Source organism: Lagopus leucura, unplaced genomic scaffold (assembly GCF_019238085.1).
Source record: "Lagopus leucura isolate 7727_CA_CO unplaced genomic scaffold, USGS_WTPT01 Super-Scaffold_100043, whole genome shotgun sequence".
Classification (NCBI taxonomy): domain Eukaryota; kingdom Metazoa; phylum Chordata; class Aves; order Galliformes; family Phasianidae; genus Lagopus; species Lagopus leucura.
The window spans coordinates 3,677,925-3,705,738 of record NW_024962290.1 but is presented as its reverse complement, the minus strand read 5'-3'; the positions used below and the strand labels follow the sequence as shown (position 1 = coordinate 3,705,738).

The 27,814-nt window shown below is 49.1% G+C and overlaps 2 protein-coding genes across 5 annotated transcripts in view; both read left to right on the top strand.

Annotated features, from left to right (window-relative positions):
- The first annotated feature begins 1,120 nt into the window (after window positions 1-1,120).
- On the top strand, window positions 1,121-17,132 carry CUNH6orf89 (chromosome unknown C6orf89 homolog). 3 transcript variants are annotated; one of them, XM_042884344.1, is made up of 8 exons: window positions 1,121-1,183; window positions 3,949-4,156; window positions 5,492-5,657; window positions 14,424-14,578; window positions 14,840-14,979; window positions 15,794-15,848; window positions 16,417-16,540; window positions 16,890-17,132. In XM_042884344.1, the coding sequence occupies exons 2-8, from the start codon at window positions 3,968-3,970 to the stop codon at window positions 16,973-16,975; spliced, it is 915 nt and encodes a 304-aa protein (XP_042740278.1). In that variant the 5' UTR covers window positions 1,121-1,183; window positions 3,949-3,967; the 3' UTR covers window positions 16,976-17,132. The 3 variants fall into 3 exon arrangements, with proteins under 3 accessions (XP_042740278.1, XP_042740275.1, XP_042740277.1); XM_042884341.1 differs by having other exon boundaries at window positions 15,722-15,848; XM_042884343.1 differs by lacking the exon at window positions 1,121-1,183 and adding an exon at window positions 3,418-3,649 and having other exon boundaries at window positions 15,722-15,848.
- Window positions 17,133-22,407: 5,275 nt separating this feature from the next.
- The window catches only part of PI16 (peptidase inhibitor 16), an 8,272-nt gene continuing 2,865 nt past the window's right edge, over window positions 22,408-27,814 (top strand). For both annotated transcript variants that reach the window (XM_042884339.1, XM_042884337.1), the window contains exons 1-4: window positions 22,408-23,617; window positions 25,414-25,632; window positions 26,129-26,238; window positions 27,009-27,097. In XM_042884339.1, coding sequence (XP_042740273.1) covers window positions 23,357-23,617; window positions 25,414-25,632; window positions 26,129-26,238; window positions 27,009-27,097 — 679 coding nt within the window. In that variant the 5' untranslated portion in view covers window positions 22,408-23,356. The remainder of the gene's footprint in view (window positions 23,618-25,413; window positions 25,633-26,128; window positions 26,239-27,008; window positions 27,098-27,814) is intronic.

Sequence of the window (27,814 nt, the reverse complement as noted above, 5' to 3'; positions counted from 1 at the left end):
AGATATATAGGAAACACGTGGATGTGGCACTTGGGGACACAGCTTTGCATAGGACTTGTAGCGTTGGTTGGACTCTGATCTCAAAGGTGTTTTCCAACCTAAATGTCTGCGATTCTATTCTATGATTACTGAACCATAAAGACTGCTCACTTGCAAACACATTCATGAGTATTTCAAGGAGGATCGAGGTCTAAGATATGAACAGCAATAGGGAAATTCACGTTTGGACTACAGGAACTTTTTTTAATGAGGTTCTTTCCCTTTGAGCTCTTTAAGGCGCCCCACATGAAAGAAAGGAGCTGCCTGAGTTGCATCAGGAATGCAAACCTCATTTCCAGCCCCAAGTCATCAGGTGTCCGCTTCCAATTTGCTTTGTTTGTGCACCTTGAGAGCCGGCAAACTGGGAGGGATCCTGACACGTTGGGACAAATTGTGTTAGGAGTGCCAGGTGCCAGCTTCCAGCAAAGCCAGCGTTTGCTTGTGAATGCCCAGTAGTGATCCTGGAGGATTTCCCTCCAGTCCTCTGGCATCGTGCTAAAGTGGAGTGGAGACTTCCCTACATCATCAGCTGGGGTTGGGAAGGCAGGAAACCCCTAGGGAATCCTCATGGTGTCTGATCGAGCTGCAGAACTCATTGCTGCAGGATGGTGCCGAGGCTGAGAGCTTGAATGAGGCTGAAATGGGGACCTGAGAGCAGCAGACACCAAAAACCAGCCTGTGATCATCATAGCTGGGAATGGCGCGGGGGTCAGGGAGCAGATTGAGGGGTGCAGGGGTGCCTCGATGGAGGGGACACAACATCAGAAAGACATAACATATAGAAGAGCATCCAGAGGAGGGCTGTGAAGGTGGGGGAGGGTCTGGAGGGTGGGACAGGTGAGGGTTTGTCTGGTGGGCGGTGTGACTGGATGATCTCATAAGTCTTTTCCAACCTTGGGTGTTTCTGAGATTCTGTGATTCTGTTTGGCTGGAGGACAGGAGGCTGAGGGGAGGTCAGCCGGAGGGAAGGAGGAATTGAAAATCAAAATCAATTGAGAAATAAGGCAGAAAAAGGACTAAAACTGCCTCAGAAAGAAAATCCTCCCCTCACCGCCTCCCTCCTCTCCCTCCGCCGGAAGCAGGAAGCGGCCGGGCCCGCCTCCACCGCGGGCGGGAGGAGCCCGGAGCCGGGCGGCGGAGCGGGGTGAGGCCGGGGGCGGCGGGGCGGGCGGGAGTCGGGCGGAGGGGGGGGGGGCGGCCTGGGCCTGAGGGCCTCCGTGGGCCGCGCGGGGCCATGAAGGCATTTTCTATGTGTGTTTATTTAATTATAACGATTTTTATTTATCTTAAAGCTTGGACGTTGGCTCACAGTCGGCGGTGGCCGCGCTGTGGCGGTGGGATGCAGGGCCTCGTTGTGGGCACGGCGCATCCAGAGCCCAGCGTGGAAATCTTCCCCTTGCGGCTCTCTGTCTGGTTTTCCCCATAGAAGCAGCCTTTCCCTTCTCGAGGTTTCTCCCGCAGCGCTCCTTGCTCAGTATTTCTCTTCGTAAGGCCCTCGTTCCCAGCCCTGTGGGCGCAGAGCTGGCTTTGGTTGTTTGCTGGGACGCGTGGCTGCTGCCCGTCACCAAACGGAACCTCGAGGGCTGGCAGAGTTCATCGAACATGGCACAGAACGTCTGGACGTTGTGCTGGGGAGGCCTGCCCTGTGAATAAGGCCTGCTCCATATGCGTGTTGCATACAGTGGCCTCTTGTTGTTATTTTCTCAGCCTGGTTGTGTAGGAAGGAACATAATGGATTGTTATTTATATATATATATATTTAAGGCTTCGTCTGTTCTCAGAGTGGTGCCTTCAGCAGTGTCTCGTGTCCCGGCTGAGGATGCAGATTGCTGTTGGGTTTGCCAAGGAGATATGCAGGGCTTTTCAGTGCCTTCTAACTCGCAGGGGTTGTCAGCAAATGTGCTTGCTCAGAGCTGAATACAAAGGTTGGGGTGGAGAGAACTAAGATCACAGAATGGCCTGGATTGAAAAGAACCACGCTGATCATCTATTTTCAACCCCTGTGCCATGTGCAAGGTCACCAACCAGCAGCCCAGGCTGCCCAGAGGCACATCCAGCCTGGCCTTGAATGCCTCTGGGGATGGGGCATCCACAGCCTCCTTGTGCAACCTGTTCCAGTGCATCAAGATGTGTCTCAGCAGTTTATTAGAGCAGGATGCTTCTGCTGTTTGGAAAGGAGGATGCTGCTGTGTTTGACAGCATTTCTGTAGGGATAAATGTGGAAGCAGCTCCAGGCAGATCCAGCAAGCAGAGGAATTCAGTACTGGGAGCTTCACAGGCAAAAGTTTTGGCACGTAGGAACAAGAGGAAGAAAGATAACCTGTCACACACTGGTTGCATTGTCAAGGCAACCTAAAAGCTGAGGGGGAAAAAAGGCACTTAATATCATGCAGATGTGCTGGCTCTTTATTACGTAAATGAAAGAGTTAGTGAAGCAGTGCATTGTTTTTATAGAGCTTGAGTGCACTCCACCTACTCTGCTGACCAGAGGAAAAGGTCCCTGCCTTGGGGAGCTTACAGTCCATAACGATGTATTGATCCAAACCTGCTTTTGGGCAGCTTTGCCAGCCCGTGAGGCTGCTCAGGTAGTGAGATCTGGGACAAATGTTTGCCTGAAATGGAGGGAATGGTGGCAGAACAGGGCTGGGAGCTAATTAACCAGGCAGTGCAGTGCAATATGTTCTCCTTGTGTGCTTTGAGTTCAGTTTTCTTTGTATTCTTTTGGTGTTTCTAAAGCTGTAGTTAAATATTTGACACTGCTGTTGCTGTAACATGATGTGAAGTGTCTGAGTAAGGTGTACAGGCAGCTGCTGACTAAACAAGGTAGGACTGTTCTTCAGCAAGATGGTTTTCCTGATCTGATTCACTGTGTGGCCACGTAAATGTGCAAGAGCAGAACGTGGATGTTCTTGGGATGAGTGAAGCAGTTGCAGAAGCTGGTAATCCTGCTGGTTTTGATCTGTTTTTCTCTGAAACAACATCCTAGCATTGCAGAAAAATATTACAAGTGCTGTGGTTTGAGTTCTGGTTTGTAGAAACCCACAGTTTGGGGTGAGGGCGCTCAGCCTGTTCTGTGCAGACAAATCTGCTCCTCTGGGTATTGCAGAGCTCTGCCTTTGTGGCAGACAAGGAGAGCAGCAGAGGAACAGATTTCTTCTTCTGGTGTCTTAACATTCACCCCTCAGAGGGTGCGTTCCTACAAGCTTCCCTTTGAAATCTCTTTGGGAAGTCAGTTGCCATCAGGTGCCATTTAGTGTCTGTCTGTAGCTCACAACGCAGTTTGTCCTGCCTTTCTGCATGTGGGTGACCTGGAGGCAACCCCTCCGTGGGACACAAGGGTTCTCCTGCCTGCAGAGCACGCTGCTATCTTATTACTGTTACTTAATAATCAGTTGGCCTGGACGTGAGGTTGCGAAAATTTGAACCAATTGCAAACTGTTGAACTTTACCCTGCGCATACAGCTTGTTTCCCTGCCCTCCTCTTATTGCTGACAGGGTATTTAATGAAAACAAATCTATGTTAAAATAAGCAGCTACAATTATAGAGCAGGAGAGCTTGGCTTGGCTGCTGTCTGTGGTGATCAGCTTTTAGTGCTGGCTCTCGTAGTCGGTAAGCAGTCGCTTTATGGCATGGATCGTTTGGAACAGATGAATAAATAGAGTTTCACTGGTTTCTGGGAAGTTCTGTTCATTTACACAATCTGCAAATCTCTGCTGCTTCTTTTGCTGTTAGGAAATTTTGCTGCTTCTTTCAATGCCCTTCAGGGCACTATCTTCATACCGGCCCAGCAGAGATCAGGACTGCAGCTGCCTTGTTTCTTTGTGTTCCTGGGATCTTTCTGCGCCTGCTGGTGTTGAGATGGGTGACTGCAGTGTGCTTTCTGTAATGCATTGAGTCTCTCTCCACAGGGATTTCTCATCAGAGGCCATGGAGCTTTCAGCCAACGAGCTCAGCATCTATGACAAGCTATCAGAGACAATTGATCTGGTGAGACAGACTGGGCACCAGTGTGGGATGTCAGAAAAAGCCATCGAGAAATTCATCAAGCAGCTCTTGGAAAGGAATGAACCCCAAAGGGGCCCTCCCCGCTACCCTGTCTTAGTGGCCATCTACAAGGTAAGGCATCTCTGTGCATGCACAGCACATTTGAGGCTCTGAATGCTCTTACCTGCTGTAGGGAACCTGCTTTGGCAGGGGGGTTGGACTTGATGATCTCTGGAGGTCCCTTCCAACCCCTACAATTCTGTGATTCTGTGAATTTTTCCCTTTGCATCTGAGCCATTTGTTTCCCATTGCATTTTCCAAGTTCTTTGCTGAAGAAGATGTTAAGCATAGCTTTCTTCTTTCCTCCCATAAGCTGGTTTGAAAATAGAAGGCAACCGACTAAGATTTGGAATTACTGGTGTGAATTGAAAGTTGAACATGTCAACACCTCCCTCTCCTTAAATTATTAAAGAACAAAGTCTTTGGATTGATTTTTCAGGCAGTGATTCCAAATGCCAGCACTCAGTGGAAATGTGAGGAAGGAAGGAGATTCTCAAAGTTCAGGGTTGTATAATGAAGGCATCCAAGTTCTGTTTCTGATTCTGTCCTGAGCTTCCACCCATCTTTATTCTCCTCCTAGTCTACAAAATGAACCTGCTGCCATGGTGCTCGATGAGAGAAAAATGCTTGGAGAAACTTAACTAAGAAGCTGTAAAAAGCATTCCCAAGTAGGGGAAAAGATGCTATTCTGATAAGTAGGTAGGAGATGTTACAAGTATAAAGAACTTCTCAGTGGCATAATGATCAGGGGTGCTTTAGTGTTGTCTTTGCAGAATCATCACAGTGGTTTCCACTTAGAAAAAGTAATCATGCTGTTATCTTCCCTTCCTATAAAAGCTGTAAAATGAGGCTGCAGAATGGGAAACCGGGGACCTGAACTTCCATCTTCTCTTCTGGATTTTGCTGTTGGTTCACTCTGACTTTGTCTGTTGGGGAGAAATGCATGGTGTCATCTCTCAAAGGCTTCTTTGGGATTGTGTGGGGGAGGGAGCTGGCACCACCTCTGCCAAAACGTTTCAAGGCTTGACAGATGTTTGCAAAAAGCTTTGAAAACCTGTTGTAAGAGGTATGGAGGAAGTGCAGGCTTTCATTTGGTGAGGTGGGAGGAATCTGAGCCATCTGTGGATGATCCTCTTTGCTTTGGTGCTGGGTGAACAGCAGCACTGAAATAAATGGACAGAGCTGTGCGGCTCTGTTTTGAAGGCTGCTTAATTTTGGTTTTGGATAGCAGTGAAACCGAGTGACGTCTCTGTGTATGTAAAAAGCACTGCAGATAAGTGAGGACCCACAGTGGAAAGTTGGAGGTTCATCCTGCAGCGCCCATCCTCAGCATTCAGGTGTGTCCTGTGCTGAGGACACATCAGCTCACTGCAGTGTAATTAATTACGTGCCTGTTTGTTCTTGCAGGGCCTGCTCACGCTGGGACTGGTCTTGCTAACTGTGTACTTTGTGATCCAGCCATACAGCCCGCTGCCACCCGAAACTCCACTCTCCAGAGCCCATGCCTGGGGCTCCCTCATCGGCCACATCCGGCTGCTCTCTCTCCCTATTGCCAAGAAGTACATGCTTGAGAGTAAGGAAATCATTTTTCTTCTGTAACAGAAGCCTAGAAAGAAATACCGACTTAAATACCATCCACACAAATCACTTGAGTGTCTCCTTGGGCACCAAATGCGATATTGGATTGACACCATGGTTTCCCCTTTTCCTTCCACTGCATTTAAAAATAGCATCCTGGCTTCTAGCCAGGGCACTTTCCCTTCTATTCACTGGGGCTGAAACATATTTTATCTCTTCACTTCATGATTTCCTTCTTGCAGTTCTTGGAGCCACGGTGGGATAGCTATGCTGGGTAAACGTCACCTTTAGGCATACAAAACCAATTTGTTTTCATAGTTGTGTACAAAGTGTGGAAACCTCCAGATGTGACCTGGGCTTAAGAAAAAGTAGCTTTAGCCAAGTTGCATATTGGGAAAGGACTGTGGGCTTGAGTGCCTACAGTGTTCACAGCAGCTAAAGTAACATTAGGTACGGTGTGTGTGAGGAAGCTGGATGGATCTGTCACGAGATGGTGCTGTCGTGGGAGATGGTCATAACAGAAATGGGAAAGTGTGAGTATTTCTCATTCCCACTTATCATTTCCACTGACTTAGGCTAGCACCTGGCAAAAGCATGGGCTCTGTGAGTTATTTTCAGCAGGGCTGTGGCACAGTGCTGATTGTCTGTTGGCTCACTGTAAAAACAAACTAATGTCTGTGCCCTCGGGTGGTTTATATTTAGCATGAGCAGCTCATTGTGTTGGAGCTCTCTGTTTGGGTCTGACCTTCCTGCTGTAGCTAAAAATGCCTCCCTGAAATGCCAGCACCATTCTGCATTCTCTCTGTGTCTCCCTGTGTTCCCCTGACGTGTGGCTGGCTGTTCATTTGGATTTGTATGGGTGGGCTGGGATATTCCCATTGTTTGCTTCCTTCCTTACTCATTGGGATCTCTCATAGAGAGGAAAAAACAAAGGTGAAGTGATGGCTCTGATGGCCGTTTGACACTTCTTTATCCCTCAGATCAATTCCCATATAAAAACTAATGCTCCCACCCTTTGTGTCTTCAAAGCCAACTCTATATTTGATGGCCTGTTATGTGTTGGTGTGTTTACGTGGGTCTGTGAACACCCCTCTGCTTCTGTATGCAGAAGGAAACAAATGGAGACTTTTGTGCCCAGGCCTGGGCTGCTGATGTGAAAACCAGCTGATCAGAAAACATCCAAAGGGAACGTGAGGTTCTGGGAATCAGGATGTGAGGTGGTTGTTTAAATGCACATAAAATCCCCCGTGCCTCCACGAGTTCTGGGAATCTTACAAGAGTAGGGGATCTTGTAAGCAGGCCTAGCACTTTCCATTTGTATAGAAGACACCATGCAAGGAGTCTGCACTGCAAAGGAAAAACACAGCCCAGGGACTCTTCTTCTGTTCTCTGAGTTGCTAGATTAATTTTTAGAAGGAGCTGAGGCTGAAACCTCTTGTGCTCAGGCACCAGTACAAGTCCAGCTTGGGCTGTTCATGCTGAAAGCCACCCCTTAGCAGTTTGGAGGCCGCCCTGGCCCACCGGCGGTGCTGGCGGCCTTCCCTTGGCCACACAGCCCAAAGTGGTGTGGACAAAGCCTGGATGCAGCCAGGCTTGTGTGGGTGGCTCATTTCACTTCCTCTGGGGCCGGTGGGGGCAGCCTGGCTGCCGTGGGGCTGAGGTCTGGGGCTGTGCTGTCCGTCCTGTGCCTGCTCTGGAAGCAGTTTTCCTGTTTGCAGGTTTGCAGGTTGGAGCCTGTTCCCTTGGTAGATGTGGGCTGGGCAGGCAGGTTTCCCCAAGAGCCCTAAATCAGTGTGATGACAGCACTTAGAGGTGAGCATGGCTGTGGGATGGCTGCTCCCCCTCCCTCCAGCTCAGGGTAACCCACATTCCTCCTAACCTCCATCCTAGTCCCTTCCACCCCAGGAGCCATGCTGTGGATGACAAGGGCTGCCTGTGCCAGTGGCTGTGGGAAGACCTTTGAGCCTCCACCTCACAGCCAAAGCGAAGAGTGCAGTGTGTGCAAAGCTGTGTCTGTTGCATTAGGTTTGTAGGATTGGGTCCAAAGTAAATTTCCTCTTTGACTCTCTTTCTCTTCTGCTCCTTGCCTTCTTTATCCCTCAGATCAATTCCCATATAAAAACTAATGCTCCCACCCTTTGCGTCTTCAAAGCCAACTCTGTATCTTTGGGTTTGGCCCCTGTGCCTCTGTTTCAGCTGTTTTCCCAAGGTTAGGAACCGAGGTCCCTTTGGTTGGGGTAAGGTTGTACCCAAATGTGGTTTGCATTTACTCTTCCTGAGCTCATGTTCGTGCAGAGCTTGTGGAAACCCCAGTGCTGGGTCACACTGCCTGCTCTGGGCAGGGTGAGTGCCTCTCATCATGTGAGCATTTTGCTTTCTGCTGGACATCTGAGTGCCTCACATTGCGCCTATCCCCAGGGAGGTGGGAGATTTGCTGACCTTTGGGGTCTGTGTTTTGTAAGGAACACTGAATTTTGAGCAGGCATTTGGGTTAACACAGGATTCCCAGAGAAAGCAGGGCCTGTGTAACATGGATTCATTTCTTTTTTCTGAATATTCTGGGATGGAGAAGTCGCTCTACCTGTGTTTCAGTTCTCTCCCTTCCAAGTTGGGCTATGAGTGCTTCCTTTTCCCTTGCAAGTGTTGGGAGGAAATGCAATGAACTCCTTGAGTGTGTAGTAATAGGTGCCAGGTGAGACACTACATGTTTAGCCGTGCTCCTTCCCTTTGTGATGCAGTGTGACATCTTTATAGTTCTTTTGATATCTAAATATGAATTTAGGTGTCATATTGGTAACTGTTCCCTGCCAACCACACAGAACAAGGATGTGGATGAGCAGAGCATGAATTGTTCTTACATTATCTCATGTATCTGCCAGTGTGCTAAGTCCTTGCAGCTCAGAAACCTTGGTCAGTGGTGAATAGGCTCTCATCCAACAGTGTGACCATTTACAGGAGTTGTTTCCAGCATGTGGTGACCTAAAGGAATAGCCAGCTTTGCTTCTAATAACAAGACCCTGTCCTGACCAAATATATCCGACACAGTTCAAAATCAGCTGCATAAGTAGCTGCTCATTGCCTCAGAAGTCAGATGCAAGCATACATGTAGCTCAGGGTTGGAAAAGTGATCCTGTGCAGTTATCCCCAGCTGAGAGATGACTCCTTGTGTTTAAAAACTCCCTTTTGCATAGACCAGAAGGGCTAGAAAACATGTTTGTTGGCTTTATTCATAATCTGTTTCAGAGAAATGGACCCTGCTAGAGGAGCTGTGTTTAAGCAACACCTTGTAAATGGCATGTATCACACTGGGGGGCTGTCAGGTGCCTCTGAGAGCTCTTTGTGGGGATGGGTCACAGCAAGCTGGGTTACTGGGGCTGCTCAGCTGGGAGAAGACAGCAGCCTCTGCCTCTTGGCTGGCTACCTTCAGTTTGGCTCCAGGCTTGCCTTGGCGCCTGGCCAGGCTCTGGCTTCTTTCTGGACTTAACCCTTTGCAGGCAGCCTGTGATGGGCCAGCCACTACCAGATTTCTCTCTGTTCCAAGGTTGTTGCCTTCCCTCCTATTGTAGCCCTGCAGCGTGTTTATCCTTGGCTCAGCTCCATGCAAAAAGGGAGCATCCAGCATGCCTGTTTTACCTGAGGGAGAGGTTCTGCTTCCTGAGCTCAGCGTGGGCATAGAATCTAAGCATTCAGTCTGCCTTTCTCAGGAGGTTTTGCAGCCCACACTGCATCTGACCTGCTGGGTTCACTGATCTGTGAGCCCAAGGAGCGTGGATCTGCTTTGAATGGAAGCTTTGAACAAGAAAGCTGCTTGGGACATAAAGTAGGGTCTGATTTCTAACTTGCTCATCGTAACAGTCTAATCACCATACTGCCTTTCTTTCCTGCCTTCAGCACAGCCCTCTCATCTTGCTTACAACGGATCTTTTTTTTTTTCCTCCCTAAAGAAGGTGCATTTTGTCTGTTCAAGCTCTTCTGCTCTTCTATCTGTGCAAACACTCATGTTTCCACTTCAGGAGCTTGTGCATGTTGAGGTCTATGTGAGCATGGCCTGGGTTGCAGACAGGGCTTGCCTCCATCCCCTTTCAGCTGCCCATTTATCTGATCTGTGTGTATGTCAGCATCCTTTTATGACACAACCTGAAGCAGACCAGCAGACACCTGTGTTGGCTCATTCAAAGGAGGATTAAGAAAAGGCTGATGTTGCAGTGCAGTGAGATGCCAAGCTGTTTTCAAATGCTGCCTTACTTTGGCCTCAGTTCAGCCAGTGGAATGTTTATTTGGATTTGCTGGTAGTAAACTAACTCCCAGCTAACTGGCAGTCTGGAACGTGAGGAACTCTTCCTGTTGCTTTTGTATTTTGGTGTCTTCAGAAGTTCTTGTCTCCTTGTTTGCCAAGTGAATTCTCATTTTGGTTTACATCCCAGCAAAGAGGGATTGTGCCATGTACAACCTGTTGCAGGGGCAGAGCTCTGTGCTGATGCCTTGGGCATGTCAGACCTTCTGCAGAGTCAAGTGTCAGGCAGCTGGAAGCAGCTGAGAGGGATCTGCTTCAAAAACATTCTGTTCCTCCAGGCCAGACACTGCCAGAGCAGCACAGGGCACAGAACCAGAGGTGCAAGTTGTGGAGGGCTTTCCTGACAGCTTCATCCCTGCCTTCAGTTTTGTATATTGGCAGGTGAAGATTTTTCCTGGAAGTGATGCTCTTTTGTCCCACAGGACTGTGAGTTCCTCTTGGGCTGGGCTGAGCAGACTTGATTTCACAATGGCTTGTTGGATCAAAATAATTTTTGTGCTTGATTGGAGGTTGACTAATCACCCTTGGGTTGTTTGACCAGCCGTTACCCATTAGTGACATGAGGGAGCAGTTCTTCGAGCTGTTGATTTTTCACTCAGTTCAAAAATAAGGGTTTATTAATGCATTCACTTGTAGCTGTTATTTTGTTGCTAGCTTTTCCTGAAAATGCTACAAAGCAAGCTGGGAGTTACTTTCTCCTCCAGGCATAAATATGTTCAAAATGGAGCTACAGAAGTGTTCAATGTGAGAAGGAGGTGAGGATCTTGTGCTGAACAGGGGCCCTCGTTGTGTAGTGTACATTTAAAACCTCACCGTGATGCTTTCCTTGATCAGGACTTCTACACTACAACTAGCAAGTATTGTTTATGACTTATTTGGGAACCTACCAGTTTAGCCTGACTTCAGATTGATATATGATTGATATATAATAATGAATTGACGTCTGTGAACTCCTTCAGTTGTTTAAAATATAATTTTAACTTCCCATAAAGTCTGGGGAAGACAGTGATAAGCTTGCTGCTGAAGGAGATACGAGCTGTTTACTTGAGGAGTGTGTATGTGTAAGTCTGCAGAGATCCCAACACAGCTGGAGGCCATTCTTGTCTCAGAACCAAGGACAACCTGACCACAACCTGGTGGGGGGCCAGCAAGCCGTGTCCACACCTGCAGCTCTGCATGCAGAAAGGTTTATGTTTGCAGCACTTTGTTAGGGTCCGAAGCTGCCCTTGGCTCCACGTGTCTTCCTGGAGCAAAAGCTTTCTCTGCCAGATGGTTTCCCTCTGACCCACTGCACTAGCAGACTGATACTGGCCTCCTGTGTGGACCCTTAAGAAAGCAGGGCTGTTGCTGAGGCCTTGCTGCTGCTCTCATATCTACGTGGGCACGTTTCCATGAGTTTTGTTGCTTCAGTGCGGTGGGCAGAAGCAAGGCCAGGTCTTCTCAGTAACCTCAGGAGATCCAATGTGATCGTCCCCACCCTGCATCTCTGGGGCTGCTCACACACACCCCTCTGTAGATCTAGGGACAGCCAAAAAGCTTGGGAGATCCTCTGGAAACGGCCAAGTAGGGCGGGGTGCACATGTTAAACTGATTGTAAATTGAAAATTATTTCTCTGCATAGTGGAAAGTACAGCCACGAACTCCTGGCAGCATTAATCATAGACGCGTTTTAAGGGATGTTATCTCTTCATCTGTGCTATGCTGGCAGCTGGAAGTCCACAGCCCTGGTGCTGCTAGGACCTATCCAGGCACAGGGGAGAAGACAGCCCTTGTCCTGCAGAGCTAACGAAGAACAAAAGCAGATATTGGGTGAGTGTGATCAATGGGGAGCTGAGGTCCTGTGTGACAAACCGAAAGCTGCTCCTCCGAGGGCGATGAGAAAGCACAAGTGCAGAGGAGAGGTTTGCTGGGGCTGGCCCACACTCGTGTCACGTAATGGGTAGTGGAGTGTGTCACTGCTACAGCTGCTTCCCTGCAGCCAGACTCCATAGGGATAGCTGCACACACCCAGCACTTCAGTGTTTGCATGTGAGTGGATGGGACCGTGGCGTGACGGCTGCGTGGAGATGGAGAGTGCATCTTTCAGGCTGTGTGTGCACAGGCAGTTTGCTTGGCTTAAACCAAAACAATCCCCCAGGGTGTCTGGGCAGGGTGATAATGTAAAAGGAATGCAGGGAGTGTAATCGAAAGGGAAGAATAAGCAGCCTTGGGAAACCTCCTGCTCTGGTCCCCAGTGTGCAGTTGCGTGCCCTCTCCTCTATGTGAGGTCCCATCTCCCTCCCTCCTTTGGAAGGGCAGGCCCTCCATGCTGTCCATACTTGTCATGCCAGTCACACGCGTGCTGGTGCACAGACTAACACCCTCAACAATCAATCTAAAAGATTAATTACCAAAAAAAAAAACCAAAAAAAAAAAAAAGAGTCCCACAGTCCCACTTGCAGCATTTGAAATGCGTCTCAACTGTGCTCCGCTAGGGTTATTCATGGGGAAAAGAAATAACCTCCTGAATCAAGCAATTGAGAATGCAAATATCCCAGCCTGGCTCAAAGGAGGAATCAAGCTCTGTACTGTCAAAGCTGATTAGCATCCAGCTATGTGGGGTGCTGCCTTGAGACCTGGGAGAGAATTTTGGGACGTCTGAGCTTAAAGCTTTGGGATGAGCTCTGAGTTTTGCAGAGAAACAGATGATAGTGGTGTTGCTCTCTGCATCATGACAGACTATAAGATATGTTTTCTTGTTCTCTTCTGGTGACTGCCCTTCCTCTGGAGAGATCTTTCAGCCTTTTGTTTCTCATTGCTGACCAGCTGTTTTTTGTGAGTTGAGTTTTTTGTAGTAAAACCGAAGCTTTCTACAGCCAGTGGAACAAAGATTTTCTTTTTTCTCTTGTGAGCAGGGGAGGGAAAATGCTTTGGAACAGTTTCTCATGGGAGCAGGACTTCTGCTTGCAATCAGGTTTTTACACTCTGTTTTTCCTTTTTACTCCTTTCCCCAAAACCACCGTGGATGCTTCCTCCAGCAGGACTGCAGATTGCATCGTGATCCCTTCCCATCCATATCGCAGCAGTAGGGTGGGAAATTGCAGCATGTGTGGTTTGATTGGAGATATTCAGAGGAAAAAAGCAAAATGAATCCCAAAATGAATCCAAAATGAATCCAGACGATCCAAAATGAATCGTCTCCTCCTTGCAACACCCCCATGAGCCTGCAGCCCCCCGTGACATTGCTCTTTGTCTGCTGCAGACGTCAGAGGGAAAAACGAAGCAAACGCTTTGCTATTAAATGGTATTCATCAATTCTGAGCTGTAAGCAGGAGTGTGAGCGTGGCTGGATGCCACAGTCATAGCACCAGGCAGGCTGCAGGCCTGAGGAGCTGCTGTGCATCACTTCTCAACCATTTTGCAGGCAGGCTTTGCTGTCTCCTCTTTCTCTCTCCTGTCTCATCCACTCCGTTTCCCTGGGCGTTCTGCAGCAATGTCCAGGAGGCAGGAGCTGTTTTGACATGTGCTGGCACTGCAGGGAGGGCTGGGCCTGCTGTGAAGACAGATCTCTGGACTCCTCATCTGAGGCATGTCCAGGGCCTCGGGTTGCCCTGAGCCACCCTGACAGATCAGGTGTTTGGGTGGATTTGCTGCATCTGCCCAACTTCACATCTCCCTGTAGGACTGAGGTTGTAACGCCACGGCTGTCGCTGCCACTGAATCAGAGCTGTGCCTTCCTGGCGTGCTGGCTGCAGCTGTGGATCCCTTAACACAGAAATACATGGGATGTTCAGCAGTGTTTCCCCTCGTCCTGTTTGTTCAGTACTGCAACAAGTCACTTCTGTGAAGATTGACTTGCTCTTCTGGGCTGGGCTGCAAGTTGAAGGAGGGAGGTGAGCTGTGGATGTTAAGTAATGGTTTCACTTAAAACCTGTAGTTTTGAAGATATAAATATGTGCAGTGTTCACTGCAGGCCAGTTCAGCTAGTTTCTGAAGCTTAAAATGGACATGGCAGTAGTGCAGGGGGAAATAGGTGAGTTGTTGCATATATTGCCAAGATTTTCCTGATACTGGGACTTTTCTCCCCATTTTATCTTCAAGTCAGTGCATGAGAGGAAGGAACACATCAGCACCACGTCTTGCTGAAATCCCACATTTCCCAGCAGCATCTGCACATCACAGATGGCAAACTTTGCCCAGGACAGAGTCCTTCTGAGCTAATGCAGGTGGAAAGGGGAGGGTTGTGGTTTCAAGGATGTGTTAACAGGGTCTGTGGCACCAACACTGACTGTTATGTTCTCAATGTGGAGTTCTATTTCTGTCTTCTAGGTGTCTTTTTGATAAATGTTTGGATTGTTTTGAACAACTTACAGGCATTGGAAACTCTCCATGTTTCATGTTAGGAATAATGAGTTTATCATGGAGTTTTATCTCCTTTCCGTCCCGTTTTTGGTCTAATTAAGCTCATTTCTCTTGTTTCCTCTCAAGAATGCCAGGACTGGTGGGCAGCAGGTTGCAGACAAAACACTTCTACACTTCCTGCAAACTGCACAGCATGTTCTACTGTGAAAAGCCTTCAGATTGTGACAGACATTGGGGAGCTATCAGAAAAACTCCAGGGGTCTCAGCCTTTTCTAACCAAGGTAATACCTGGATTCGTAATTCATAATTAATTGAGGTGGAATGTACACCTAAGAATACATTTAGCCCCAATTTAAATATGTGAGGAGGGCGAAGAGCTGTCTGCATCCCTAGCAAGTTGTTCCTCTGATTAATTACCACTGTGGTTGGACACATAGCAAACTTGGTGGCTGTCACTCTTGGATGTTCTTCAGTGGATGGAAATGGGAGAGGGGAGAAACCCTCAGTGCAAGGCTTTTTATTTTGTTTCTGTGTTGTTTAAGACAGGACAATCTCTCTCATACGAAGAACTAAAGCACTTTCAGTCCCAGGATCCTGAACTGGCAGAGATTATCATAGAAGAAAATTCATCTGAATTGTGGAGCTGCCTCCCAAGACAGAGCTTCCCATTTTTCCTTCCTTGGTGGGTCAAAGATGAAACCATGCAGGTGATAGATGTGTCCATCTGTGCTGCAGGGCTGCACAGGCTTTGTCTGTGTGAGCTCTCAGGAGCTTGCTAGTTGCACTTTAACAGGAGGGAAGGGGAAGAGGTGTGGGTGACAGACTGGTGTCTGCCTGCTGACTCTGACTTGATCCAAGCAGAGTATTTATGCACTAAAATGAAGCTCTGCGTGCTGTGGCTTCATGCATGATAAAAATATCCCAGTGACTGCTTGGTCCTGTTCTTCAGGCCACGTGTTAATCAGTTGGGCTGTGGTCTGATCACCTGTGGCAACTGATTTGCATGTTTAATAACCTCTGGAAAGTCCTCCACTGTCTCTATTGGCTGACAAGAGGTACCATGGCTTTTGCAAAGCGCCAGGGAAGCCTGCAGGATAATTGGATAATTTGAAGGGAAGAGGGGAAGGAAGTTGTTTAGATATCCACAGTGTGTTTGTTCCCTGTTTATATTGTCCTGCTGCACGTACTAAAAGAGCTTAGGTCAAGAATCTGGGAAGACAAATTTTACTCCTAAGTGATGTTTGTGCTCTTAGCTTCTCTGGTCTGCCCCCACATCCCCATCCGAAAACAGACTGGTCTGCCAGCATCTGTGTTTATCAAGGATCAGTGTTAGTGAACAGTTTTGTTCTTGGAAGTATTGTCATAATGTGATCTTTCTGTAATACAATGTTCTTCTTGTTGGGCTTTTTTCACTTATTTTTTAGGAACAGGTCTGTGAACAGAACTCAGATTCTGCAGGAATTTTTCCCTACTTCCTCTTTGCTGTCTTTCCCCAGGACAGTCTCCCTGGAGAACTGCTTTCTCATCCGCCATCCAGATTTGGGGAATAAGGTGAGAAATTCATCCTGGAGCCATTGTCTCCCTGACTGTGAGTTGTCCTTCAGAAGCTCTAGGCCTTTTGGGGATTTGCATGTCTTCAGTTCTTCCCACTGCTGTGCAGTGTGGCATCTCAAGGTTGCTGTACCCCCCAGAACTGAAGAGAAAGCATGTTGTGTCTACTTATGTGCTGCTGGGACACCGTGTCCCAGACCTCCCTCAGCAATAAGAAATGCCTATGGGGTGTCCCAGCTCCTCACATTTACGTCCTGGTCTGTGTGCACAGTTGGGCACAATTCACTTGAAGGCCCCTTCTGGGAGTTGTTCCTGGTAGTAAGTTCTACCTGTTTTGGGATACCTGCAATGGGGGCACGTCACAGAAATGAGTGTTTCCAGCCTGATCTTTGTTTCCATGTGAGTTTTGTGGAGGAACTGCCTTGGGAGGCTCTGCTTTGGTATCTGAGGGAGCAGCAAACCTGTAGTTTGTGCTGCCTCACCTCGTTGCAGGGCAGTAACTTGCCCTTGTTTAATCAGATTCAAGAAAAGCTGGCAAGGCTTGTGAAATATTCTTCTCTCTTCCTAGAGCTACAGTTTGCACAGCCTCTTTGTTGTTGGAAGTGGACAGCTCACCCTGACTGTTGTACCTCTGGACAAGTGCAGAGGACACTGCGAGATGTTCAAAGTGGATCTGGAAGCTGGAGATTTGGGTGAGTAGCTGTGCTGTAATCTGCAGGCTCTGGGAGCTGGGTTTTTCATAGCTGACACCTAAGGATGTAGTGTGTGCCTGCAGTGAGTGTTTGTAGAAAGACAGAAGCATGGTGATTTGGGGCTGGAATTCATGGCCTGGACCACAACTGCATGCCATGAGATGCTGAGTGTAAAGATTGCTAGAACTGAGCTGCAGGGGCTGCACAAGACACAGTGCTCTGCTGGGTGTTACAAACTGAGGGCAGGGGCTCAAAGAGCTTCTGCGTGTCTTCTTCCCTTCGTGGGAAAGGCAAGCAGTCGTTAGGCATGAATTGAACTAATGGTGCTTCTTCATTGCATCTCCCAAAGGTTATGCCAGCACGGATTACTGGACGATGAGCTTCGTGGCCAAAGGGACAGAGCCAGCTGTTGTTTGTTATGGAGCTGCTAGCTAAGGACTGTGGCATAGGAAAACAGAGCTACTTCCAGGGCAAGAAGACTTTCAGCTTTGAAGCCAAGGCAACATCTTGAAAACAATAGAGTGGGGCAACTGTGACAGGCAGCTTTGCCACCCTGCATGTTTACAGTGTTAAAAAATGACTGTTGTCCTGACCCTTGAGGTAATTCTTTGCCTATTCTCAGATGTATTTTTGGAGAAGCTCAAGCTATTTATGACCTTTCCTGTCCCCTCAGGTAAGCTGTGGGCTGGCAGCAAGGGTTTTTTTCCAGGAGCAACAGAAGGGTTTCTCAGGATGAGATTAATCTTGTGTCCTTTCTGGATTTATGGCACTTCTGAAACTTCGAGGGGGGGGAAGAGGGAACACTGGGAGTGAAGGCTGTGTGTGTGACATTTCTGTATACATTCCTCCTGGGGAGGAGGCTTGAAGCCTGCCATGTCAGGCCATCTCTATAAAGGGAATGAATTGACAGATCCCACCTCCACCCCATCTCTCACACGTGTGGCTGCGTGCCTCAGCAGCGCGCCCTGCATCGCCAGCCTCAGCTCTGTGCTTCTGGGCTGCCACAAGCACTGCAGCCTCAGTGCAGAGAGCCTCCCTCACCGCACCATTCTTGTACCAAATGGATCAGTTCAGACCTCTGTGATCACTCTCCTGCAGTTCTCTCTCAGCAGGCTGGAGGTGAGTCAAACTGTGACTCTGCTTTCTTCCCCCGCTTCTTTTCCTACGACAAAAATGCAGGTTTCTGTGAGGTGCTGAGAGTGCAGCAGTGGTTCTGTTTGGAGACGGGCCTGGATGCAGAGCAGCTCTCTGCAAGATCATCTTCTGATTGTGCACCTGAGACGTGGGGGTTGTGTGATTGCCTTCATATATCCCTTGCTTTGAGGCACTGCCTGTGTTCCCAGCCCCGGCTACCTGTGGGAGCACCAGAAATTTTCCATGTCCCTAGCTTTTTTTTGTTTTGTTTTGTTTTGGCATCAATTTCTTCCAGACCTGAAACTTTGTCTTCAGAATGAATGTTGGTTTTTCCTGAGTCTGTTCCAAGCTGCCTTCGCATGCTTCCTGTTGCTTGAGCAACTGCTTTATCCAGTGCCCTGAGAGAGGCTTGGTTTCAGTGTTTGCAGGCTGCGGATGCTGCTGTCCCTTCCAAGTTTGATCCTTTGGGTCTGTTCCTGCTGCTGAAGATCATTTACAGATGTGTCAGGCTGAACTCATAGGCCAGGGCTGGGGTTCAGGACATACTCTCACACTTGTTAATATGGAACTGGGAGGGGTTTTGTTTGAAAGCAAGTTAACTCCGTTCTCAGGAGCAAGAACCTTTTCCTCTGTAAATATTTTAGATATACTTAAAGTGATAGATTGGAAAAATGTCTACCCAGCCTTTGTTTTTGAACAAGAGCAGGCACATGGGAGCAAATGTCTTACTAATCTCATTAAGGGCTGACGGCAGCTGCCAAGTGGGATGACCATGTCTGGCTCCTGCACAAGGACAAGGCAGAGGACGGTTCCTGCTCCAAAGAATTTAGCCTGAGAGAATTTAGTCTGCATCACAAACATTTCTGGGCATAACCCTTGTTTTTCCTCCTGTAAGCTAACGAGAACAACCCCAGCACTTGTGTTAGTCGGAATGTTTGGCCTTTCACACTGGACCAATGTGCTCCAGGTCCAATAGAACTGAAGGAGGCTGACTCTGAACAGAAAAAGACTAATTTAATTTGTAGTAAAACATTAAAGGGAATTGGATTAACCAGACTTCTGTTAATATTGTTGATGCTTGGGGTGTGTTTTATCCTTGTGACACAACATGCAATCTTGTACATGCCAGCACACACACACACACACACACACACACCACCCCTCTCCCTCTTCTTAAAGCCTGGATCTTAGTTAATGGAAATTCAGGAGCTCAGTGATGCTGGAATGAGGGCCCATGGAGTGACTGTTGCTATTTACGCTTTGGGCAGCTTCTCAAGTCAAATTCAGAGACTGACAAGGTTCCCTCACCTCTCCCTGTTTTTGTACCTGGTCCATTTCTGTAACACATGGGTTGGAGGTGCCCGTGGGAAGGAGCTGCTGGGCCCATTGCTGCTGGGATGGAGGGCGATTCGGTGATGCTGTTGCTTCTAAGCACCCTTGAATGAAACTTCTAAAAGAGCTGCAGAGACAATGAGCGTCTGTGAGGTGCCTGCATTTGGAGTGTCACACTTGTGGCTGTCTGGATCCTTTGGGAAAAAGCAGAGAAAATGGATCTATTTATGTTGCTGTTTACACTGGGGGAAGGGGGGACCCTAGGGTAAGTTTGTGCCTACTTAGCAAAAGTGCTCTCACGTGTTGCTTCCCCACTGCTCAGTGTTACAGCTGGTTGGCCAGGAGATGGTGGATCTGGACTTGTTGGCAGATTAGCTTTCCAAGTGCATTTTATGGTCTCTGCATAAAGTTTCCAGATCTGTGTCTAGGTGATACATTGCATATGTCCCAACCTTACTCCCTTTGGAGTTTACATCATTTGTTTTTAAACTTCCAGTATATTTTCTCTTCCTTTTCCAAGAGCTGTGTAAGGAATTAGCTGCTAAGCAGAAACAGGAGGGCAATTCTCTTGCTGATAAAGAGCTGATTTTGGCCACGGCTGCTGCTGAGTGCAGAGCCTCAATCTGTAGTGCAGCTTCTCGAGTAGCTGCTGTTGTCAGCTGCCAGAGGAGCAGTGCTAACACCTTCCACATTGCAGCACAGGCAGGGAGCCGGGTACCAACAAGTCGGAGGTGAGGCCAAAGTGGCAAAATCCAGATGGCCAAAAAGAGGTTTGGATACCTTGGCTATGTGGCTGCAACTGAGCCCATATCTTCCATATCTGGGGCTCTGGCTTCACAGAACCTCACCTCACCTATAGAGCAGGCAGCTCCTAGCGAGCTGCTGAGCCTGGTGCAGAAGTGAGGGGAATGCATCTGCTTTCTCAGCTGTCAAGAGATTGCAACAACAAATGTGGTTGGATGAGTCACGGTGTGTCTGTCGTGGTCTCTCTTGCCTATAGCTTTGTTTTGGCACTTATGCACCCTGTTTTGGGTAACAGCCTGCTTCCCATCCTGGCCAGCCTGGCGGGGTGCTCAGTAAATGTGTGCATCTTTATTCTTAACATTTCCATGCTCTTTGCCTGTGAGCTGGGAGAGAAGGGACTTGCATTCACCTGACATCCCAGAGGTTGCAAAGCTTCTCTGAAGTCACGCCAGTCACTGGGAACCTTGTGGGCAGAAGTGTGGAAGGGTCGTTTCTCTGCTCCTCGAGCTGGAGAGGTGGGATGCTGGACCTCAGGATGGTTGTGCTTTAAAGCTGGTTTCCAAAAGCAGGCTCATTGACCATTGCTCTGAGTGCTGAACTCAAGGAGTGTTGTTTCCTTCGGTACCAGGAAATCAGCATCACTTCTAGGGGCCAAGCTGACAGTTTCTGTTGATTGTTTTCTGTCTCTCTCTGCTGATCCCAGCATCCAGCTGCCTTTGCAGTACCCTGGAGAACTTTCTAGGCTCAGGTTTCCTGGGCCTTTGGCTTCTCCTGCTGCAAGGATCTGGCAGGGAAGCTGGTTTTACTGCAAGGAGCTGGGCTGGCTCAGAGCACCTCCCTTCTCTCCCTGGTTTTGTAGCAGCAAGCCCAGCTCACGGCGTGGGAACTCCCTAAGTGAGAAGAGGTGTCCTCTTTGCAAATTGTGTTTGTAGAGCCATGTGTTTTCCCCTTCAGGAAACTGAATCTCATAAAGCACAGGTTTCATGTCCTGCTGAGTTAAATAAGGGAGATGCTGGTCTTCCCCTTGGCTTTGAAGATTCAAACCAATGGTAGGTGATTTATTTTTTGTGCTGTCGCTTTGTCTGTAGGGAGGGGGAGGCAATATAAAGGCTCAGGGGTGCAGGGAAGTAAAGCTATACATGCATAAAGACTGTTTCAGTGCTGAACACTATAAATTCAGTGGTGGATTAAAAGAGAAAGAATGTAAATATGCAATTAATGCAGAATTTTATGGATGGTCATAATTTAATATATTGAGAACTCTGTAAATACTTGGGGAAAAAAAAAAAGTCTGTAAAGTGTGTAAATAAATGAGATTTGTATGTAAAGAAGAATAAAAAGAAAAGTTTTTACTTTTTGCAATGAAATGCAAATGTTACTGCACCTCTCCCCCTTTCCTGATTCTTATTTTCATGTCGTGTCTCAGCCACTGAGGGGTCATTTAAACCTTTTAGGACACTGTGCAAAGTTGGAATGCTTTGGAAAATGTTTTGCCAGTTTGAAGCTGGTTCCCAAAGCAAAGGTGCTGCAATGGACACCGTCTGTCTCTCCTTTCTTCCTACTAACAGTGTCTGTCCTTCCTTCACAATTCAGCTTATTTCAGCCAAGCACTGACAGAAGGGACAGAAGTTGGTAATTTCCAGAGCTGAATAAGGCAGGCAAAGGAGAGAAAGCTCCCGCTGTTACCAGGATAAAGTGCAAGCCTTTGGTAGGCACCCAAGAAGCCACGTTGAAGACCTTCAAGACGTGAGTCAGTAGAAAATGAGGCTTTGCTGCTTCTGCAGTGCAGACTTGGGCCTTTTTGGAGCCCGCCAGTGTTGAGCTGAAGCCTTTACACCCTCATCAGGTACCAGCATGGAACTCCTATCTCATGCTGAGGCTGCTGGCTCCCAGGGGTGCAGCAGACTGCAGTGAGCAGCAGGAAAGCTGCATTCCTCACACACTTACTAATGCCGGCTGGACATGAGTTTGTCAGCTCCAGGGTGGGGCTTGGACCTCGTGCTGTTAATCTCCACGCTTCAGACACTGGCTCCAGAAGGAGCCATTAGGGTAGGTTGGGAGGTTGGGAAATTGTGCTGCACCCCCCTTCACCAGCAGCCGTGCCTGACCTTGCCAGATGCACTGGCTGTTACTCACGTCTCTCCATGAGCCACGTGCCCTGGTTGTGACTCTTCCAGACCTGTTTTCTCCGAAAGCACTGTGTGTCCCAATTTTTCTTAATCCTCGTTGCTTCACTAAGGTCTGGTGAGGATGCTGTGGTGCCAGGGGCTGCTTAAGGCTTAGCTCTTCATTTCTGCATCGCTTTGGAAATACCAGTAGGTTCGCTGAGGTCTTCTCATCACTGCCTCGTTCATCATCTGCCAAGCTGCGGTGAGCTGGTAGGACTTGGGTCCTGATATTGTTCCTTTCTAGTTCTTTCTCCAGGTCTCCAGAGATGCAGCAGAGCTACTGGAGTGTCTTGTGAAGGAGGTGGGTTTGCCTTGACCCACACTCCAGGCCTGATGTTGACCTTAGCAATAAACGTGAACTGTGGTGAGATGTTAGCTCCAGATCCTGCTTGCAGAAGTTATTGAGCTACTGAAAGCATTTTAGACTCTAATAACCTAAGGACCTAATAAAGGAGTAGTTAATATGTGGAGGTAAGATCTGGTGGGGATGTAGGAGAGCAGTGGAGGCAAGAGAGCTGATGAGAGTGGTCTGAAGCAGAAGGACAACAGTAAAGCAGGGCCTGGAGAGCTGGGAAGGGAGGGGGGAAGGCAGCACTGACTGTGTGTGATGAACTTAGCTCTGCTAGCCAGAGCTGCCCCCCAGCTGACCCTTCAGAACAGTCTGTGACCCCCAGAGGCAGCTCCTGGAGTGGAGCTGGAAGGAGGAGGTGAGGGGGGTCTCCACAGGACTGTCTCCAGCACAAGTAGGGCAGCGTGTGACTGGGGACGCTGATCCTGAGCCCTCCAGGTGTCTGGCTGTGGCTGCAGCACAGTCTGTCCTTGCAGAGCTCATGGTCTGCTACTCCAGACAGACTCAAAGGCAGCTCTTGACTGCTAACTCCCCTTTGGGGGGCAATTTCAGCTCTTGATCTCGTTCTTCCTCACCCTTGTTGACAGAGGGAAGAGACATCAACCCTCTGCTACCTCTTCTAAGAGGGATGGAGGTGGCAGGAGGCTGCTCCCCACTGCCTGCTGCTTTCAACCAGTATACAGAGATAGGAGATGGACAAGGGCAGCCCTTACAACACTGCAAGCTGTTCTTAGCAGTTGGAGTTGCCTTTATTTCTAGAAGCACCTCAGTGACCAAGGAACACCCTTGTGTAAAACAGAGCTCTGCATTTATTTGTCAGTTGTTTGGGTTTTATTATTATTGTAGTTCAGGACAAAAGGTGGAAAAGGGACCACATAACAGATGGTTGAGGTGATGTCTGACGTTTGGAACGGCAGAGACTTGCGTGAAAATGCCAGTGCAGGGAATTAGGATTGATGCACAGGGTCTGCCTTGGGGAGAGGACCAAGGGAGTTCTTTGGCACTGTATCCACTTCTGCTTCTCCATCAAGTCTGATATGTGAGATGGGTGTGTTCCATGTGGCTCTGAAACTCCTCTAATAAAGAACTATGTTTCCTCCCCGATCTTCAAGCTGTTGGGTGTTCCTTGCTTTTGGGAGGTGCTTTAAATCTGACTGCCAGAGCTGTGGGCTGCTAAGAGCAGAAGCTGTCTGCACGATGCTGAGCTCAGGTCTTTCTCCTCTTTTCCTGTTGCTCACAGCACTGGAGCTGAGCTGGTCCCTGACTGATGAAGAAAAGAGGATCATCTTGGATGAGCACAATAAATACCGCTCGCAGGTCTCTCCTCCTGCTGTGGATATGCTGAAGATGGTAAGTGGCTTTTATGGCAGGGAATCCCAGAGTGGAATGGTGCAAGGTTTAACCTTAATGCCTGCAGGAATCGGGGTTTTGTCTGGGGGAGGCAGGGCAATAATTGCTTAGAGCTATTGATATCAATGGAGGGGTTCCCCAGATTGCCTCTACAAGGATGAGTCTCTTTTCATGCGTAGAGTTGACTGATCAGCTTTGGAAGTTCCTGAGCACAGTCTGTGTCTCCTGATGCTCTGTGAGAGCAGAGCAGCTTTCGCTCACATGAAGCTCATTCAGAAAGGCAGGTGTTGCCCTGAGCTGTGGTGCTGAGCAGGGCTACACAGCAGAGGGGGAATCCTATGCCAGCAGCTGGTGAAGCACTGCTCTGTGTGCTTCATTTACCTTTGCAGGTGATTGGGATCCAAAATTCAAGGGTGACCTCCAGGTTGTTCGGTTGGGGCTTTCTGTCATGTTCCTGAGCACCACGATTCCCACAGGTGTAACAAGATGCAGAAAAGTCAGGGAATTTGGAGCCAAGCTCTTAGGGAAAGAATGAAGGAAACAATTTCCCACATGTCTAAAATGTGGGTCAGGATCCTTAGGTTGGTGGCGATTTGAAGCAGGGAGTGCTGTAGCAGCGGTGGCAGATCGCTTGCTTGGAGATGTTCCCCTCTGCAGGGCTGCATTGTTTTCTTCATTTAATCCAATCTCCTTGAACACATGGGACCTCCTGACGCTGCAGATCAGGAGCACCACAGATGTTCAGTGTCGAGCAGCCCTGACAGTTTCTTGTTAGAGGAGTTCCATGAAAGCCCCATTCTAACTTTCCTCCCCAGGACACAGTACTGCTTGTGCCTTCCCCGTCTCTGACCTCACCTGCAGCTGCACCACGTTTCTGTTTGGGTCTGGTTGCTGTGGAAATAGTTAGATGATGGGGGGATTCAGAGCCTAAAGCCATTTATTTTAAACTGAGGCAAATGCTGCAGGTGCAAGCCCACTGTTTATGGAGCCCAGCTCTGTGCCAGAGGGAAACGGTGTGCGTTTCCCAAGCAGAGTTTCCAGCCCATTGCTCTGGCTTGGGGCCACGGTGGGAGCTCAGCTGGCTCTCTGTCCCCCACCCAGATATTTTGGTGCTTCCCCCACAGTGCTGCTGCTCAGGGGCTGTCCTTGTCCCCTCCACACCCTGATGGCCAAATGCCCTGCAGCAGAGCTGTGTTCTGTGCCACTTTGTGCCCAGTGCTGGCTTTAGTCAGGAAAGCCCCCTTAGGACCCTCTGTTTGCTGGGCTGCCTTCCAGCCTGCTGCAGAAGCAAAGCTCCATCAAATGGAGCAAGGATGGTCAAAGCAGCTGCAGCACAGGGCTTCCCACTCATCTCCCTGCACGAAAGCCTCTGGGGCCTCAGCTGATGGGGGGCCACTGCTGGAGGGAGCTCTGTGTGTCTGTCAGGGGAGATTTGTCCTGCTCCACTCCTGTCCTCATCCCCGCTCCTGTGTGACCCAGGGTCCTCTTGTCCTCTATCAGACTTACAGCTCTCCGTGCTGAGCATGGACATTTCAGGTGCTCCAGGCAAGGCTGAGAATTGTGCTGCTGCTCTGATCTACCCCTGTTTGATACGTTTGGTTTGTGCTGGGATGGACTGAGGAGATCCCTTCCCCCATGCACTCCTCAGAAGGCACTCAGGGCACCCTCATATTGAGTAAGGATTTGAATATGACTTCTGAATGGGAGAATCATGACCAGGCAGCTCAGGAGTCCTTCTTGTGTGTGTCAGAGAGCCCCGTGTCCCTCTCCATTTACTGACACTGAGCTCCTTGCAGAGCTGGGACACGGAGCTGGAGGCCTTTGCCCAGGCCTATGCAGAGAAGTGCATCTGGGACCACAACAAGGAGAGGGGCCGACGGGGGGAAAACCTCTTTGCTATGGCCCCGATGCTGGATCTGGAATTCGCTGTGGAGGACTGGAATGCGGAGGAGAAATTCTACAACCTGACGACTTCCACGTGTGTCTCTGGGCAGATGTGTGGCCACTACACCCAGGTACCGACCTGCTGGGGCAGAGGGGAAGCTTGGTGGGGAAGGATCTGTATCAGAGCCCTGGGTCCTCCCGGAGTCTTTGCAAAGAGATGGGGAATCTGTGCTGGGCACCAGCCGGGAATCACTGATACAGGGGGACCTGGGCACGGTGCCTTTTGGATAAGACCTGTTTGAAAATAGCTCTGCAGCTGTTTTTTGGCAGTGCAGCAGAGCTGGGTGCCAGCTTGCCTCAGGCAGAGATGAAATCTGAGTGTGTCTTTGCAGTGTGAGTGAGTGGTGGGAGTGGAGAGGAGCGTAGTCAGTGGTGGTGAGTGTCAGGATGGATCTATGAAGGAGCTCTGGATCGAAACAGAGGTGGTGATGCTATGGAGTAAAAAGCTGTGGCCCTAGGCTGGGGAGGTGCTCCAGACAGATGCAGCTTCCAAGGCCACAGTATGGCCTGTCGACAAGGCTTCTGCCTTCATCATCACCTCACCTTCACCCCTGGTCTTTGTCCTAGGTGGTCTGGGCAAGCACGCACCGCATTGGCTGTGGGTCAAAGTTTTGTGAGAAGATTGAAGGAATTGAAACAGAGGACATGTACCTGCTTGTCTGCAACTATTATCCCCCGTAAGTCCCATGCCTCACATGATTTGGTTCATCTTGGTGGGGCATCTGTGCTGGAAATGCCCTGCTATAGTCCCTATAAAATGGCAGGAAAAGCCTTTGGACTTGCTCAAAAATAAAGGCAAAGCAGTTTTGAAAAAGGTCTTTGTTATCTTGGGTTGGTCGTAAAGGAAGGAAGGGTTGTTTGGTGATCCTTAGCCATGATTGTGATTCCTGCTGTCTGGTTCAGCTCCTGGCACAGACCAGGGAGGGAGGTCCCCCAGGAAACTGCCCAAGGCTGGTGCTGCAGCAGCTGAAAGTACAAACATCACCTGCTTGCTCTGTGCCTGGTGCTTCCCAATAGAGCAGTGATAGCCTGGTGAGGGGGGAACATGTTTTCTACCAGCAGAACGGTAAGATGTGGGAGGAAGGGTGGCTGTGAAGCCCTGGGATTAACCTTGGGGATCACTGACTCTGAGATGGAGAGCAACAGCAGACCTTCTTAGGAGCATTCAGCAAAAGGGAGACAAAGGCATTTCCAAATGCCCACTGACTGCTCTTTTGTAAGGGGCAGTGAAAGACCAGGTCCACGGAACTGTTTCCCTTGGTTTTAGCAGTCTTGGGTTCAGGACATGGATCAAGCTGTGCTGATCCAAGTGTGTGGCAGAAGACATGCTTAAATTCTCAGTTTTGTTTTGGCTGGGATATTCCAGTTGAATCAGACTCCCTTTTGGGGATGGGTGTTTTCTGCCCTGTCCTCACGTTTTCTTTTTCTTGGTGTCTTCTGCTTCCAGGGGTAACATGAAAGGCCGGAAGCCATACAGGGAAGGACCCTCTTGTTCACAGTGTCCCGAGGACAGAGTCTGTGTCAACTCCTTGTGTGGTAAGTGAAGCAAAGCCATGCATGTGCCTTGTCAGGCTGTTGGGACTGAGACCCCTGGGTTGAGGTCCACGTTCTGAACCTGGACCAGCAGCTTCAGGTCTGGACTAAGAGATGTCATGTGTGATGGCAGCCCCTGAGAAAGGTCAACTGCCAAAAGATGAGGAGGATCGAACAAGGACCTCAGACCTCCCATAGCCAGTGGTTATTGCTCCATGAGGATGCCCCGTTCTTAAGGGGAAGGAGGTTGTGTAAAGGAGATGAGATTTCTCAGTGTTAAGAATTCTAAAGTGGGAGATGGCCCAGGGTGACCTAAGCAGCCTCTGGCTGCTCCTTCTACGCGCTGTTGACTTTTGCTGGCCCTGATCAGTTGAGGCCAGCTGACCCCTGTGCTAACCCATGGCACTTTTCATCTCTTACCAGAACCCACTATAGAAGAGACCACTCCACCCTCTGTGACAACAAAGGCAAGCCCATCCACCCCAGTCACACCAGAACACACTACATCAGCACCCACCACAGTCACAGCCAAGCCAGAACCCACAGCCATGCCCTCAACCACCACAACAGTAGCCAGCACAGCCAAGGCAGAGCCAAAACCTGCTACAACCAAGCCATCATACACCACACCGGTACTCACTACTGCTACATCCAAGCCAAAACCCACCATGCTAACAACCACCACTACAGCCAAGCCAGCACCCACCACACCAAAACCAA